This window comes from Wickerhamomyces ciferrii, contig 00148 (assembly GCF_000313485.1).
Source record: "Wickerhamomyces ciferrii WGS project CAIF00000000 data, strain NRRL Y-1031 F-60-10, contig 00148, whole genome shotgun sequence".
Classification (NCBI taxonomy): domain Eukaryota; kingdom Fungi; phylum Ascomycota; class Saccharomycetes; order Phaffomycetales; family Wickerhamomycetaceae; genus Hansenula; species Hansenula ciferrii.
In genome coordinates, this window is record NW_011887592.1 from 77,313 (window position 1) to 93,817 (window position 16,505).

General features: G+C 25.3%; 11 protein-coding genes across 11 annotated transcripts; 6 read left to right on the plus strand and 5 right to left on the minus strand.

Annotated features, from left to right (window-relative positions):
• Positions 1 to 592: 592 nt before the first annotated feature.
• SNM1 (Snm1p) lies at positions 593 to 1,171 on the plus strand (the record flags this gene model as incomplete). The annotated part of the gene is made up of 1 exon (XM_011275220.1): positions 593 to 1,171. The coding sequence occupies one exon, from the start codon at positions 593 to 595 to the stop codon at positions 1,169 to 1,171; it is 579 nt and encodes a 192-aa protein (XP_011273522.1).
• A 61-nt stretch (positions 1,172 to 1,232) lies between these two features.
• On the minus strand, positions 1,233 to 2,858 carry PEX29 (Pex29p; the record flags this gene model as incomplete). Its single annotated transcript, XM_011275221.1, has 1 exon — positions 1,233 to 2,858. The coding sequence occupies one exon, from the start codon at positions 2,856 to 2,858 to the stop codon at positions 1,233 to 1,235; it is 1,626 nt and encodes a 541-aa protein (XP_011273523.1).
• Positions 2,859 to 3,453: 595 nt separating this feature from the next.
• BUB3 (Bub3p) lies at positions 3,454 to 4,407 on the plus strand (the record flags this gene model as incomplete). The annotated part of the gene is made up of 1 exon (XM_011275222.1): positions 3,454 to 4,407. One exon carries the CDS (start codon positions 3,454 to 3,456, stop codon positions 4,405 to 4,407), a length of 954 nt encoding a protein of 317 aa, XP_011273524.1.
• A 563-nt stretch (positions 4,408 to 4,970) lies between these two features.
• Positions 4,971 to 7,628, plus strand: BN7_4205 (uncharacterized protein; the record flags this gene model as incomplete). The annotated part of the gene is made up of 1 exon (XM_011275223.1): positions 4,971 to 7,628. The coding sequence occupies one exon, from the start codon at positions 4,971 to 4,973 to the stop codon at positions 7,626 to 7,628; it is 2,658 nt and encodes an 885-aa protein (XP_011273525.1).
• Positions 7,629 to 7,737: 109 nt separating this feature from the next.
• On the minus strand, positions 7,738 to 9,171 carry RKM4 (ribosomal lysine N-methyltransferase; the record flags this gene model as incomplete). Its single annotated transcript, XM_011275224.1, has 1 exon — positions 7,738 to 9,171. The coding sequence occupies one exon, from the start codon at positions 9,169 to 9,171 to the stop codon at positions 7,738 to 7,740; it is 1,434 nt and encodes a 477-aa protein (XP_011273526.1).
• An 837-nt stretch (positions 9,172 to 10,008) lies between these two features.
• On the plus strand, positions 10,009 to 11,775 carry STI1 (Hsp90 cochaperone STI1; the record flags this gene model as incomplete). The annotated part of the gene is made up of 1 exon (XM_011275225.1): positions 10,009 to 11,775. One exon carries the CDS (start codon positions 10,009 to 10,011, stop codon positions 11,773 to 11,775), a length of 1,767 nt encoding a protein of 588 aa, XP_011273527.1.
• A 108-nt stretch (positions 11,776 to 11,883) lies between these two features.
• Positions 11,884 to 12,375, minus strand: BN7_4208 (uncharacterized protein; the record flags this gene model as incomplete). The annotated part of the gene is made up of 1 exon (XM_011275226.1): positions 11,884 to 12,375. The coding sequence occupies one exon, from the start codon at positions 12,373 to 12,375 to the stop codon at positions 11,884 to 11,886; it is 492 nt and encodes a 163-aa protein (XP_011273528.1).
• A 294-nt stretch (positions 12,376 to 12,669) lies between these two features.
• Positions 12,670 to 13,107, plus strand: MRPL51 (mitochondrial 54S ribosomal protein mL43; the record flags this gene model as incomplete). Its single annotated transcript, XM_011275227.1, has 1 exon — positions 12,670 to 13,107. One exon carries the CDS (start codon positions 12,670 to 12,672, stop codon positions 13,105 to 13,107), a length of 438 nt encoding a protein of 145 aa, XP_011273529.1.
• A 269-nt stretch (positions 13,108 to 13,376) lies between these two features.
• BN7_4210 (uncharacterized protein) lies at positions 13,377 to 14,597 on the minus strand (the record flags this gene model as incomplete). The annotated part of the gene is made up of 1 exon (XM_011275228.1): positions 13,377 to 14,597. One exon carries the CDS (start codon positions 14,595 to 14,597, stop codon positions 13,377 to 13,379), a length of 1,221 nt encoding a protein of 406 aa, XP_011273530.1.
• Positions 14,598 to 15,448: 851 nt separating this feature from the next.
• On the plus strand, positions 15,449 to 15,784 carry SCP1 (Scp1p; the record flags this gene model as incomplete). Its single annotated transcript, XM_011275229.1, has 1 exon — positions 15,449 to 15,784. The coding sequence occupies one exon, from the start codon at positions 15,449 to 15,451 to the stop codon at positions 15,782 to 15,784; it is 336 nt and encodes a 111-aa protein (XP_011273531.1).
• A 22-nt stretch (positions 15,785 to 15,806) lies between these two features.
• On the minus strand, positions 15,807 to 16,340 carry PEX22 (ubiquitin-protein transferase activating protein PEX22; the record flags this gene model as incomplete). The annotated part of the gene is made up of 1 exon (XM_011275230.1): positions 15,807 to 16,340. One exon carries the CDS (start codon positions 16,338 to 16,340, stop codon positions 15,807 to 15,809), a length of 534 nt encoding a protein of 177 aa, XP_011273532.1.
• Between the last annotated feature and the right edge of the window lie 165 nt (positions 16,341 to 16,505).

Consider the following 16,505-nt stretch of genomic DNA (forward strand, 5'->3'; position numbering starts at 1 on the left):
CAGCACTTCAGCTACCACTTGAGCGTGATGGAATTTGAAAATTAATCGAGATTATAATTAAATTTTTTCGATACAATTTTTAGATCACAGTACTTTGATCAGGACCTCACTTTGATCAGGATAAAGAGAAATTAGCTCAAAGTGATGAAGGTGTCTTTGTAGACAATTCTACAAACGAATAATATATCTCTGTGTGTATAGAGTTTGTATACCAAATTTTGCATGTTCAAAAGAAATTATACAATTAAATAAATAACCAATTATCAATAAATTACAATATAGCTAATGAATTTATATATACTGTCTTTTTATAAACATTAATTCTGAATTGCATACAAGGCTCAATTTTTCCCAAATAAAGGATCACTTATGATCATGTTTAATATAAATCTATATTCATACAATGTAATTTGATTTTAGACTCTAATATTTTCGAAAATCATTAAAATTAAAGCAATATCGATGTACATTATACTCTTCACATCCGAACACCAACTCGGTTATATGTCAAAAAAATTTAAAGTTATAAGGTACTATCAAATATGCTAAACAATAATGTCCTGTGACTAAAAACTCAAGATTATAAACCATTATGGAAAGTACAAATGTTAAAAATATAAAACATTCATATGATTTAATTCATTCAACACCTCAAGTATCAGAATTAACTTCAATTTATAATAAAAAATTCCAAAATATATTACAAAAAAAAAATTTAATTTTACCAAATCAATTAAATAATGAATTAAAATTTTGTCAAAATTGTAATGGATTATTTATACCTGGTATTAATATGAAGATGGAAATCAAATATACTAAAACAAAGAAGTCAAAGAAACAAGAAAAGAAGGTGGTGAAAAAACAATGGAAACCAAGAGATCGAAATTTAATTTATACTTGTCTACTATGTAATTATAAAACAAAATTTGAATTATTAAAACCTGAAAAAAATCCAAATGAAATAGGGATTGATATTAAAGATAAAGAACCATTTATTGCTAAATGGGAACCTAAATCTCAAGAAGATAAAAAGAAAAATTCTGCAAAAGATAGAGCTAAAAAGAGAAAGAAGAATAATTTATTAAATTTATTACAAGATAAAAAATTAAAAGATGAACAAGATAAGAAAAAATCAAATTTATTAAGTTTAGATGAATTTATGAAGAGTTAGTACAACTACATTAAGATATCATCATCAAACATTATTTATTCATTTTATATGTTAAGGGAATTCATGATGAATAAGTTCTTGAAGAATCTAATTCAAAATGTGAAGTTGTTGGAGAATGTGAAGCTTGTTGTTGATCTTGATCCACGTCATTTTCATTTTGATGTTTATTAAATTCAATTTCAGAAAATCTTGTTACACTTCTAATCCATCTTCTTCTTCTAAATTCACCTTTAAAATCATTTTTATCTAAATCATAAACCCATTTAGTTTCATTATCAATTTTAACAAAATCATTTAGTAAATTTTGTTGTACCCAATTTTCAGGATTTAAATCAATTTTCCATTGATCATTTTTAATAAAATCCCAATCTTTTGGTGGTTTAACATTTTGAATTTGATTTGTACCAATCATATCAAAATTATTATAATTATTATTATTAATATGATTATGATATTTACAATTTAATCTTTTTTGAGATAATTTTGTAAAATCATTATTTAAATAACAAAAAAAATTCCATTCTTTTGATTCTTTATCAAATTTTTGAATTTCAAAAATTTCCACTTCTCTTTGTTCTTGAGGTTCAATAAATCCAAAATTTTCCTCTAATATTGATTCAAATTTATTTGTTTTATTTAAAAAATAATATCTTGTTCTTTCTGAATAAATTAAATTAAAGAAAAAATCTTTATATAAAGGATGGAAAATTATAGTTAAACCCCAACCAAATGAAATTAATAAAAATTTAAAAGGTATTAACCACCAAATTTTATCAATAAATAAATAAAATCCTAAACCAATTGATAAAAAACTTAGATAAAAAAAACTTGAAATTGATTCATCAATGAAATAAGCAAATTTACTTAATAAATTATTTATAAAATCCCATGCAATAACATATAATAACATATGATTTTGTAAATCTGTTAAATTTAATATAAATTCTCTTGAAATTTCATGTGCAGGTTTTGGAATTTCAATCTCATTTAATTGTGGACCTTCAGCTAAGATAGGATTTGATTTACCCAAGATTGAATGATTTTCAGGTTGATGAACTAAAGTATAAGCTGGTACCATAATATAAATCACTATAAGGAAAAATGGTAATGCAAATAACATTGCCATTGGTTTTAAAATTAAATGAGTATAAATAACTAAAATAGTTAAAGTTAATTTTGGATTATCCCAATTGAAAAATTTAATTATTTTATCAATTAATTCAAAAGGGAAAGATAATCTTGAATTTAATTGAATAAAATTTCTACTCATTGTTTGAACGGAAAGTCCTGGTCGTAGTTTACCAGCTTGAACTCTTCCTTCTAAAGCATCTGCAGCAACTTCACTTGATGGAGGTAATGCAATTGAAAATAATTTTTCTATAAGTTTATCAGTTAATTGTTGAGACATATAATTTTGTTGTTTTTGTTTTGTACTGATTGGTGAGTTCTTATTAATTTTAGTTGATGGTGATGATATTGATGTATCAGGATCATTTTGAGATGAACCACCAGTTTGTTGAGATTGAATTTGTTGCTGTGTATCATCATCAGCCGACGATGGATTATTATGATTGAAGAAATTAAAATCAAAAGGTAATGAAGAACTTGAGCTACTCTTGATATGACTTCTTTGTGAACCACCACCTTCTTCATTTTCCCATTGGAAAAAACTTGAAACTGAATCCATTATTTTGGTTTGATTAAAATTTGATATAAATAGGAGATGATGATGACCTGTTGAACCCTGTTGAAAGCAAACCTTGTGATAACCAAATCAAATAAACGATAGAGTTCTAAGATCAGTAGTTGATATTTATAGCTAATAGTATTTTGAAATAACCCAATTGGAAATTAAGAAATCCCCCCTTTTGAGTATCTGGATATAATTTACCGGCTGTGATCTGTTTAAAATCTGACACTAAACGTTATTTACAATTCATTTGTACCCATTTTGATGGGGTTGAATTCCGACCTTTTATCACGTGCACTTAACGTTCCCTCGTATTTCCTATTTCGGTGTTTGTTTACTTTTTGGAGAAAAACAATATAAACTTTTTTTTTTCAATTTGCCATTGAAAACAAAAAAAACCATTCAAACACAGCGGTTAATCAATTGGAATAGAGATGAGCAGTATAAGTGAGTGATAATGGTCTACTTTGTTTAGGACGACTCCACTAACAATGTTTTTCTAGTTGAATTGCCAGATTCTCCAGATGATATTATATCATCCATCAAATTCTCACCAGTTTATCATCATCTCTTAGCAAGTTCATGGGATGGGATGGTTCATCTGTACAGCACTGATCCAAATAGTCCTTCTTCCAGAGAGGAAGCTTTATTGAAAATAGATACACAAATACCCATCACAGATGTAACATGGGATGGATTCACTGGTAAAAAAGCATTTTTAAGTAATGTTCAAGGTGAAGTTAAAGAAATTGATTTGGAAAATGGAAGAGCTACAAATGTTATAGGTACTCGTCATGACTCTGGGATCCAAGCATTAACTTATATTCCAAATTCAAAAGGTATCTTAGTATCAGGTTCTTGGGATAAATCAATTCAATATCTTGATTGTCGTTCATCAAATAATGGTTCAAATGGTTCACAAACTGCATTCTTAACAAAATTACCTGAAAAAGTACTTGCCTTAGATGCAACTGAAAATAATGTTGTTGTTGCAATGACAAATAGACTTGTTCATATTTATGATATAAGAAATCCAACTTCCCCTTCACAAATTAGAGAATCTAGTTTAAAATATCAAACAAGATCAATTAAATGTATGCCTAATGGTAAAGGTTATGCACAAAGTTCAATTGAAGGTAGAGTTGCAATTGAATATTTTGATCCTTCACCTAAAATTCAAGCTGAAAAATATGCATTCAAATGTCATAGATTACCATGTTCAGATGTGGATTTAGTTTCATCAGTTAATTCATTAAGTTTCCATAAAAAATTCGGAACAATGTTTACTGCAGGTTCTGATTGTTATGTATGTTTATGGGATCAAAAATCGAAAAAAAGATTAAGACAATACCCTAAATTTGATCAATCAGTTGTATGTCTAGATACAGATTATAAAGATGGTAATTCAATATTAGCTATAGCTACAAGTGATGATTCTTTTAAAACTTCACCATCAATAGAATCACAAATTCCTAAACCTGGTAAAAGTTCAATTTTTTTAAAATATTTGGGAGATAATGAAGGTCAACCAAAGCAAAAACAATAGATAAAAATTGTCAAAACCTCAAAAAATAGTTATTTAATGAATTAAAGAATGAAGAAAACAAACGGAATAAAAAGGTTTTATTGCTTAATTTGTTCATAAGTTTTCATTTCCCGTTATATTTTTTTGGCGTGATTTTGGTGGTTTTAACATTTTACGTGATTTTCGTTTACGTTAACGCGGACGATTTTTTATTTTTCCGGAAAAAAATTACGCCCGATTTATGGTGCACGCTTAAAAAAGAAAAAAAATGGTATGAAATCTGAAATTTACATAAAAAAAATTGGGTATAAACTTGATCAGTTTTCAAAAATCATCTAGTTTCAAATCTTTAGAATCATCTGAGACATAAAGTTTAATTTTTTTCTAGTCTTGGGAGAAAAAAAAATTCCCTTCAACTCCTTTGCCTTGAGAAAACTTTGTTTTTGAATCGTTCGTTATATATAAAAGGGAGGCTGGGTACAAATCATAGATCAAAAAAATAAAAGAAGGATTATTTTATAAACAACCAAATTAATTATTGAGTCAAAACACTGGGTGAAAAAAAATCAAAATAACAAACTATAATGAAATCAATCTATTGGTTTCTATTGATATTGGGGTTTTTATCAACACAAATATCGGCTGCTTATGTTCGAACTTTTACGTGTGATTCTAATAGGAGAATTATTGATGGTAATGAAAAAAATGGTTCACCTTTATTTGATAAAACAAGTCCTATAGCTGAGGTTATGATAAGAGATGAAAATATCATATATAGGTTAGAATTTGTTACAAGTATGGAAATTAGTGATATCAATTATACAACAAATAGTATTACAACTCTTCAAATTGATTCTAGTTTTTTAAATGGAGTTGTTTTATTTGAAAAAAAAAGATTATGTGATTATGTTTCTATAGTACCCAATGTTTCTAATGAAACAAATCATGATCATAATTTATGGCCAGATGAAGATATTCCTTTGGAAGAATTGTTAGGTCTTACTTCATCAGATAATAATAATTCAATATCTCAAAATTCTATAAATTCTAATGAAATTTCAACACAAACATCACTTTTACAACCTCATCAATCATTAACAACTGGTCCATTTGTTGTGCCATCAGATACCCATTCAACACCACCAATAATTATTAAAAGAGATCAAGATGTATCATTCCATAGAGATAGTGTTTGTCCTTTAAAACCTGGTATTAGATATCAAATTTTATTTGCTGCAAATACTTCATCACCAAGATTTTTCGGTTCATATGAAACAAAATTTACTATATTAAGTGCTGATCAAGAAATTGGATGTATTCAAGTTTATGCTACACCTTATCATCCAATTTATATAACATATTCAATTTGTTTTGGTGTTATGGCAATTTTCATTTTTGGATTTTTCACAAATTTTTATATTTTCCATTATAGTATTCATCAAGAAACTACAAATGTTTTCCTTTTCATGGCTTCAAGTATATGTAATGAACCTTTATTAAATGAATTAACACCTGATTTAACAATGCTTTTAAATTTTTTACAATTTGTTTTATTTTCTTTAGCTTTAAATTTAGCATATCCAGGTTTTTTACAACCTATTGCATCATTTATTAATTGGGTTTGTTTAATTAGAATTGATCTTTTTTCTAATGCTTTCATAAATCCAATGTCAAAGAATGGTGTTTATAAAACCTTAGGTATGCAAGGTTTATTTGGTATTTTCCCTGAAACTGGTGCACCAGATGGATTAACTGCATCAAATATGTGGAAAAGTTTTATTACATGGTGTTGGATAGCTACATTATTTTTAATTATTGTTACACAAATCTTTATAAGTATAAAGCAATTTTTAACAAAAAATTATAAAATTTCAGGTTTAAAATCAAGAATAACAAATTCAATTGGAATTATAACACAACTTTTTTATTGTGTTTTCCCTTTACCATTTGTTGCATTTTCAAGTTTTTTAATCTTGGGTTTAAGTACAAAAGCTCCAAATATTGAAATTAGTTCTTCAATAGTTTGTATTATTTTTTTCATAATTTGGTTATTTGGTATTGGATGGTTTTCTTATATGTATCTTATTACCAAGAGAGAAAAATTATATTCATCATTTAATGTTATTTCATGTTGGAGTTCACTTTATCATTGGTATAAACCAGAATGTTCATATTTTGTTATGATTGAAAAATTTAAAATTTTATTCCAAGGAATGGTTATTGGATTTGCTCAATCAAATGGTACAGTTCAAATATCTTTATTATTATTTGCAGAATTAAGTTATTTATTATTATTAACATTTATAAAACCTTTTTTCAATAAAAATCGGAATTTTTGGAGTATTTTCGTTTCAATAGCTTCATCAATTATAGTTGGATTAAATATTCCATATATTAGAGATTTAAATGTTGAAGGACCAATGAGAGGTATTATTGGTGATGTTCAATTATTGATTATAGTTATATCTCTTCTTGGGTTTTTCATTTTTTTCGTTTTAAGATTAACAAAAGTTATATTATTAAAATTAAAATATAATAATAATTGGATTGATTATGATCCATCAAGGAAAAGTTCATTAGATGAAGAATTTATGAATGAAACTCGTGGTACCACGAATGAAAAATTTAATGATTTAATTTCTTATGATAATGATGATTATTATGGTGAGAAATATAATGGTAATTTACCATCATTTAAAATTAATGATTATAATAATAATAAAGATTTAGAACCAGAATTTTCATTTGAAAAAAAACCAATAATAAGTCCAATAATAACATCAAATTTTCCAAGACCAAGATTAGAAAATCAAAATCAAAATCAAGAAAAAAAATTATTATCAAGAAGAAATTCAAATTCAGGTAAAAGTTCAATAATTGAATTAACAGATTCACGAGCTTTACCAGGATTATCATTAAATTATTTAAGTTCAAATGAAAATTTACCAAAAGTTAGTCCAATTGATGATGAATATTTAGCAAATTTAGATAAAAATGATTCAGAAGTTCATAAATTATGGGCAAAAAGAAAAATTAATAAAAAAAAAAGTAATAATAATATTAATGGAAATTTCCAAAGATATGATACAAATTCAACATATAGTAATAGTTTATTTACAAGAATTAAAAAATCAATAGATCAAGAATCAAGAGATGATAATTCAACAGTTAAAGAATCAGGTTTTGCAGTTATGGGTAGAAAACCTATTCAAATTAAAACAGATACAATTCATGAAACATAATACCCTTCAACCGTTAGAGGTTAATTAAATCTCTATATTTAATGATTTTACGAACACTAATATATTTATATTCTATTAATTTTATTGTAGTTATTATATACATAATATTTTATCTTTTTTGTTTTTTAATTTTTTTTGTATCACTATTTTCATCTTGTTGTAATTTTCTTTTTAAAATATTTCTAATTAATTTTTCATCATTAATTAATTTAAAACCATTATTAAAACTTTTTAAAGATTTTTGTAATGATAATACTTCATATTTTAAGATACATTCACTCATTTTTAATTTATTTAATTGTTCTGCTGGTGGGGGAATTAAGAAATCACGGAATGAATGAGATGGATAATCATTTAATCTTGTTAAAATACATTGTTCCCAAAGTATTAAAGCATTATAAGTCATATTACCAGATTCAATTAATTGATAACATTTTTTCAAAATTCTATTAATGATTTTAATTAATTCTCCATGAGGATATATTGTTAAATTTTCTTGTTGATTAATTTGTGCAATTATAATTAATGATTGAATTAAAATTTGAGATTCTGGTAAAATTTCACCATCTAAATAAACATCATAACTTTCTAATACAATATCTTCTTCTAATTCTTCAACATCAGATTGTGATATAATATCTAATATTTGATCAATAAATTCAAAAGATAAATTAAAATGTAAATTTAAAGTTTTTTTTATAGTTGAAATTGGTAATTCACCAAAATCAAATTTTGAACCATTATATTCAACATAACCATATCTTCTTAATAATTCACTATTTGGATGATCACCATATGTATTATAAATTTGTTGTCCCTGGGGGATTGGTTTTATTGATTTCATTATTAAAAATTCAGTTTCATAAAATAAATTTGCATTTGATAAATTTGTATCAGCATTTAATAAATCAGCTAATGTTACCATTGATTTAAAATAACCATCATATTGAACTTGTTCATCATCTTCCATATCTTCATTAAAATCTGGTCTTTCAACATCAAATGAATATGATAAGATTGTACTTGCAACTTTATGGAATAAATCTAAAGAAATATTTAAATGATTTATACCTAGGTCAACAAGGGCATTTGGAATTAATTTATTAAAAGTCTCGAGGGCTTTTTCTTGACCAATTCTATCAAGAACTAATGAAGGTTTTAATAATTCTAATTCATCTTTTTCCCAAAACATTAAACTATGGAACTCGTTGGGTAAAATTTTAAAATATTGAAACCATTTACTTTCATTACCTAAACTTAATTCATATAATATAGTTAAAATTAAACCTTCCCAATGATCATAGTTTGTAAGAAGTTTCTCTTTATTATTATTTATTTGAGATAATGAACCAGTTTCAATATTTAATAAAACATTTCTTGGAATTTTAAATAATATTTCATCTTGATTAATATCTTGTAATGATATTAAACCACGACCTTGAGAAAGATACCTTAGATCTTCAATTTTAATCTTTGGTGAAATTTGAACACCTGAATTTATTAACCAATTTTGGAAATTATGAGTATCCTCTGTGAATGACATTATATAAAAGTCTTATGAGTTTAGATTATTTCTTCTTTGAGTCATATAGTAAATCAATATGGTTAATTTATTTTATTGAATTTTTCACTCGAAAAGTAAACAAATCAAAAAAAAAAAGATTAAAGTGATGAGCTTTGATTATGTAATTAATATGGTATTGATTATGTAATTTATATAAGTAATTAAATTAATTAAATATTGTATTTGATATTATGTGTTATTCATATTAATTTTATTTCATAATATTGTATTTAGTATGAAATAACATGGATATTAACAAATAATAATTAATTAAAATTTGTTGATTTTTTAAATATTCAATTTTAAAATTGAAATAAAAATATTAAAGTGGTTATTTGAAAAATAAAAAATATATTAAATTTTAAAATCACTTTAAATTACTTAAAAACTATTATTATATTAAATAATAGTCAAAATAAATAATAAAAATAATTTTTTCAACCATTAAACCTTTAATAATCGTTTATTCTAACTTATAGTTAATATTAAATTGGTCGTGTGTATAACAAGTATATATAATAATGATTTAATCAATTAATACAATAATTGTTGAATAATTATAAAATGAAATTAATATATATAGAAACCAATGATAAATTAATTATATTGTTAAATATTATATACTATCACTCTTATTTTATTATTTTATTATTCCACCTTCCACCAGTATTAAATTATCAAATTCGCGATCAGTTTATTTTTTTCTAGAATTCTCCATACATTTTTTTATTTAAAGTGAAGAAATTCATCATCAAAAATTAAATCACCATTAAATCAAATCATCAATCATTCAACAACAAAACACAACAAACAACAATGTCTGCTGATGAATTAAAAGCTCAAGGTAACGCTGCTTTTGCCGCTAAAGATTATGAAAAGGCAATTGAATTTTTTTCAAAAGCAATTGAAATTGCTCCAACTAATCATGTCCTATATTCAAATCGTTCAGCTTCTTTTGCCTCTTTAAAACAATTTGATAAAGCTTTACAAGATGCTCAAAAAACAATTGAAATCAATCCAACTTGGGCTAAAGGTTATAGTAGAGTTGCTGCTGCTTATCATGGCTCAAATCAATTGGATGATGCTGAAAAATCTTATCAAAAAGCTTTAGAATTAGATTCTTCAAATAAACAAGCTCAAGATGGGTTAAAATCTGTACAGGCTGCAAAATCATATGCTAATGCAGGTCCAGGTCCAGATTTAGGCTTAGGTAAATTATTTAATGATCCAAATTTAATTGAAAATTTGAAAAAAAATCCAAAAACTTCAGAATTAATGAAAGATCCAAGTTTAGTTGATAAAGTTATTAGAATGAAAAATAATCCTCAATCTGGTGCTCAAGATATGCTTTCTGATCCAAGATTAATGACTATAATGGCTACATTATTAGGTGTTGATTTAAATGATGATTCTCCAGTTGGTGCTCAAGCTAATGCTGCATCAACCCCAACTCCATCTTCTTCATCATCATCAAAAGAATCAGAACAAACTTCAGTTCCTGAACCTAAAAAACAAAAACAAGAAGAACCAAAGAAAGATAAAGATGGTGATATTAAAATTGAAGAAGCTACTGATTCAACAACTTCACAAAAACAAAAAGCTGATGAATCAAAAGCTGAAGGTAATAAATTATATAAACAAAGAAAATTTGATGAAGCAATTGCTAAATATAATGAAGCTTTTGAAATTAATCCAGATGTTACTTATTTAAATAATAGAGCTGCTGCTGAATTTGAAAAAGGTGATTATGAATCAACAATTAAAACATGTGAAGAAGCTATTACAAAAGGTAGAGAACAAAGAGTTGATTATAAAATTATTGCTAAATCATTTGCAAGAATAGGTACAACTTATTTAAAAAAACAAGATTATCAACAAGCTATTAATTTTTTTGAAAAATCTTTAACTGAACATCGTACTCCTGATGTCTTAAGTAAATTAAGATCAACTCAAAAATTAATTAAAGACGCTGAAATTAAAGCTTATATTAATCCTGAAAAAGCTGAAGAAGCAAGATTACAAGGTAAAGAATATTTCACCAAAGGTGATTGGCCAAATGCTGTTAAAGCTTATAGTGAAATGATTAAACGTGCACCAGAAGATGCAAGAGGTTTTTCAAATAGAGCTGCTGCTTTAGCTAAATTAATGTCATTCCCTGAAGCTGTTAAAGATGCTTCAAAAGCCGTGGAATTAGATCCAACTTTCATTAGAGCTTATATTCGTAAAGCAAGTGCAGAAATTGCATTAAAAGATTTTGCTAAAGCAATTGAAACTTTAGATTTAGCAAGAACAAAAGATTTAGAAGTTACTAAAGGTAGCAATGCTAAGGAAATTGATCAATTATATTCTAAAGCTTATCAACAGAGATTTCAAGGTTCTTCAGCAAATGAAACTCCTGAACAAACATTTGAAAGAGCTTCAAAAGATCCAGAAGTTGCTGCAATTTTACAAGATCCTGTTATGAATTCAATTTTAAGTCAAGCAAGAGATAATCCTCAAGCTTTACAAGAACATATGAAAAATCCTGAAGTTGCAAGAAAAGTTCAAATTTTAATTGCTGCTGGTATTATTCGTACAAGATAAACTTGTATATATAGATTTTAATGGCTATAATTTGATATAATTGATGTATTTGTAGTATTAATAAATAAATAAATAATATGTTTAAATAAATAAATAATAATAATAAGGTTAAACATTTGGTGGTAAAAAAATCCCACCAATTTGATTTGGTCTTTCAGTTGCCAATAAATTAAAATTTCTAACACCAGCTTTTGAATCTGATATTTCTAATTTAATACCTAATTCATTGAAAAACCTAGTATTTGTTTCACTTAATAATCTACTTTTAGAACCTAATCCAATAATAAATAAATCAGGTAATGGATTAATTAATTTAAGGAAACCTAATGAATTTGGTGTAAATTCCACGATAAATCCATTGATTATTTTATAATCAGGTTTAAATTCTAAAATTCTATTTGCAATTAATAAACAACTTTTGTCTTGTACAGAGATACCTTCGGAAAATATAAATCCATTAGGTAAAATTGATTGAATATTATTTAATGGTGGATTTACTCCAGATAAAACATCTAATGATTCCATTACATTTTGTTTGTGAAAAGGTTTGAAAGTGTGGAAGGTTCTGGAGAGTGAAGGTATTGATCTCAGTGTGAACATAATAAACAAACAAATAAATAAATCCAATTGAAAGAATAAATAAATAGATCTAATAAGTATTAAAATAAAATAAAAGTATTAAATTGATATTTTGTGGGTTGAATATAAATTCGCGAATATGATTTTGTGTGCACAAACCGAAAAAAATTCAAGTTTTTAAAAAAAGGTTGAAAAATCTCGAAATTTAATGAGTATTAATTAAAACAAACTAGTATTATCAGTACAAAAGGTTATTAAAGGAAGATTTAGATAACATGCCTATTAAAGCTATCAAGAAACTACCCATCATTCGTAATGGTATCGGTGCATTCATCTTACCAGTATGTTAAACTGTGCTTTTTGGGGAATATAATTTCATATATACTAACAATACCACAGTGTAAACGTATTATTTTACAATTTGATAAAACTGGTGGTAGTTCAAAAGGTTTAAGAGAATTTTTGAGAAGAAGATTAGAAAATTATGCCACATCAAATCCAAAAATTGAATTTAAAATTATAGAAAAAGCTGGTCATCCAGTTATAAAAGGTGAATATATAAATGGTCGTGAAAAAGCAATTTGTATTAGAAATTTAAATATTGATATTATTCAACAAAAATTAAATTTATTGAGAGAATCAAGTGGTGCTCAATTAACTAGAACTAAAGGTAAAGTTACAAGTTTGAATGAAAGTATAAGAGGTATTTGGTCTCCATTACATGTTGATCCAAAAAATAGACATAAAATTTAATTCAATAGAATATAGGGAAAATAAGTAATGATTTGTATATAGTTTAATTTCAATATTTATGATATTATTATGATTGTAAAACTACATGGATTTCTCTTGAATATGTATGCATTTAAAATTTCCAACACCTAAAAAATCAACCTATAAAATCATGTAAATATATAATAATAATAATAATAAAAAAAAATGGAAAAATGAATGTTTAAATATATGGTATATATAATGTATAATGAATGTGTTTTGAATATAAAAGTAATATGTTGTTTATATCAATTTGATCTTAATAATTTACGTTCTCTTTCAACTCTAAACAATACAGCTTGTTCAGATTGTGAATAAATTAATGACTTTTCTTCATTTGATAATAAAGTTGATGTAGGTTGATATTGTTGTTGTTGTTGTTCATCATTATTATTTAATGATTTATCCATTTTTAATAAAGTCATTGATTGTTTCTTTTTTAAAGATTTAATTGGTGATGAAGATCTTGATCTAAATTTTGGTGAATTTTGTGAAGAATTTAATGAATTTAATTTTGTTGGTGATGATGGTGGTGTTAATTTTGTTGAAGAATTTGGTGGTGGTAATTGTTGATTTAATTTTAATGTTGATAAAGGTTTATGTAAAGTTGGTTGTGATTGCTGTTGTTGGTTATCATCTCTTGATTTACGAATTGGTGATCTTGATCTTGATCTTAAATTTGTTGTTGAATTATTTGATCTAATTGTATTTGGGAATACTTTAACACCTTGTTCTAAATCTGAATGATCTTCATTATCATCATATTGATCATCTTCTTTAATTAATCCTAAAGTTGAATTTTTAAATTCTTCTAATTTTGTTAATAATGAAGCTTTATAAATTCTTTCAATTTGAATAATTTCACTTAATTTTCTAACATATTTTAAAATAATTATTGAACGATCATTTTTATTAAAATTTTTTTTATAACTTGGTTTTAATAATTTTTGATTTTTTAGAATTTCTAATAGTATATCAGTTTTTAAAATTGGATCAATTGGATGTTCATAATAAATATCTGAATTTATTAATATTTTTAAATAATCTTCATCTGATGAATCTGGTTTTAATACAATAAATTTAAAATGTTTCCCCAAAGAATTTAAATTTGATTTTGATGGATAATTTGATAAGATACAAATTGAACGGAATCTATTTTTAAACCAATCAACCAGAATTCTATGTTCATCATTAATTAAAACTCTTTCAAATTCAATTTTATTATAAATTGTATCTAATTTAGTATTATAATAAGTATCTTCATTATTAGCTTCATCATTTCTCAAATCATATATCCCATTTTCATCATTTATAAAAGCTGGTAAATTTTCAATATTTAATCTTTTAAAAAGATAAGTTAATGATTTAATTTTTAAATCTAAATCATCTTCTAATTCACCTTCTATATGTTGAGGAATTGTAATGACATTAGTTGAAGAATTAGGCCATAATGATTTTAAGAATTCCATTTTTGTCTTTATCTATGGTTTATTGAATGCATAAAGGTTTATAAAACAATGGATGAATCGGGTTGTCCCCTTATATTGACAATAGATTAATAGATTATAGATCTTTTTGACTTGAGATATCTAGCCACCAATTGAATCTTAGCAAGTTAAACAGTAACAGAAGCAAAAGACCAGCACACCTTCTTTCCCTTTGTCAAAGACCTTTAAGCTCCTTAGTTCTTAGTATTCCTTAGTATTTCTTTCTTTGTTTTAATTGTGAATCTTTTTGTCTTGAATTTTGAAAAGTAAACAAAGTCGCACTAGCCACACCTTTGATATCCGTATTGGGAACAGATGTGGCTAATGTAAGATAGTATTACCGGATAAGGTAATTACTGTGGCTAGTGCTGATTTTATTAATATAGCCATGAAAATCCAAATTTAACCGGGTACAAAACAATTTAAAACAGAATTTAAACAAAATTGAATTCTAGAAGCTAATTGTTATTCACCATGGAAGAAGACCCTTATCAAAAGAAAGCAGACGTATCTTCATTAGATCAAGATTTAAAAGAATTAAGAAAATCAAAATATGATTTAAATTTAGCAGATCAAGCAAGAATATGGATATTTGATAGAATAGGTGAAACTGATCCTAAAAATGATTTAATTGAAACTTTAAAAGATGGTGTTGTATTAGGAAAGTGAGTATTATGTATTTACATTGTTCGAGACCATTTATTAACTATAAAGACTTGCAAATGCTATACATGGTGATAAAGTTGTTAAATACAAAGAAAGTAAAATGCCATTTGTTCAAGTATGTATTAAAATTAATTTCAATTGATATATATATATAACTAACAGCCAAGATGGAAAACATATCTCAATTCTTAACATTTGTTAAAAATTATGGTGTACCAGAAGATGAAGTTTTCCAAACAATTGATCTTTATGAATCAAATGATCCAACTATTGTATTACAAACTATTGTATCTTTTTCAAGATATGTTCATAAAAATCAACAATCAATACCAGTTATTGGACCAAAATTAAGTACAAAACATTCACCTCCTAAAATTCCTAAAAAGCCTAAACATTTAAATGATTCTAAATGGAGTTCATTTGAATATGGTTATATTGGTGGTGCAAATCAATCAAATGAAAAAGTAACATTTGGTACTAAAAGAAATATAACAAAACAATAAATAAATAATTATTTAATTCTCTTTAATTCATAATATATGATATTATTTTTTGATTTATATGAGCAAAATTTTGTTCTAATTCAATAATTTCTCCAACAAATCTTGATAAATTTTTTGGTAAATCTTCAATTAAATCATCTTTAACAACAAAGATTAATTCACTATTTAAATGTTTAACAATAGACCAAAGACCATCATAACTTTCACATTCAATAATTTTATATTCTTGTTGAGGTTCAATTCCAATTAAATCTTGTTTATTTAAATTTGGATCTAATACTAATACAACATCTTGAGTTAATGATAAAATTTCACCTAATCTTAACTTTGCAGATATTATAGAATCAGTAACCACTATTGTAACTGGTTTAGAAGTGTATTTATTGGCTATTTCTTTGGTTTTATCACCTTTATTTTCTGATTTGGATTGATTTGGAGTTTCTTCACTTTGAATGGATTTGTACAGAGTTATACAACCAATTCCAAACAGTATAGCAGCACTAATAAATCCCAGATTTTTGATTTTTCTCTTGTTGATTTCAAATGATAATGGCATCTTGAATATAATAACTAATAACTGATCAACTTCTTAGTCTTTTTGGAGGTTAAGTACTTTTTGTTTTGTGTAATTATATGTCAAAGTGAGAAATTAAAAATTCAATTACTTTTCCGAAAACAGAATTTCCAAAACAAATAATAAACTTGAAAAATTAATACCCGG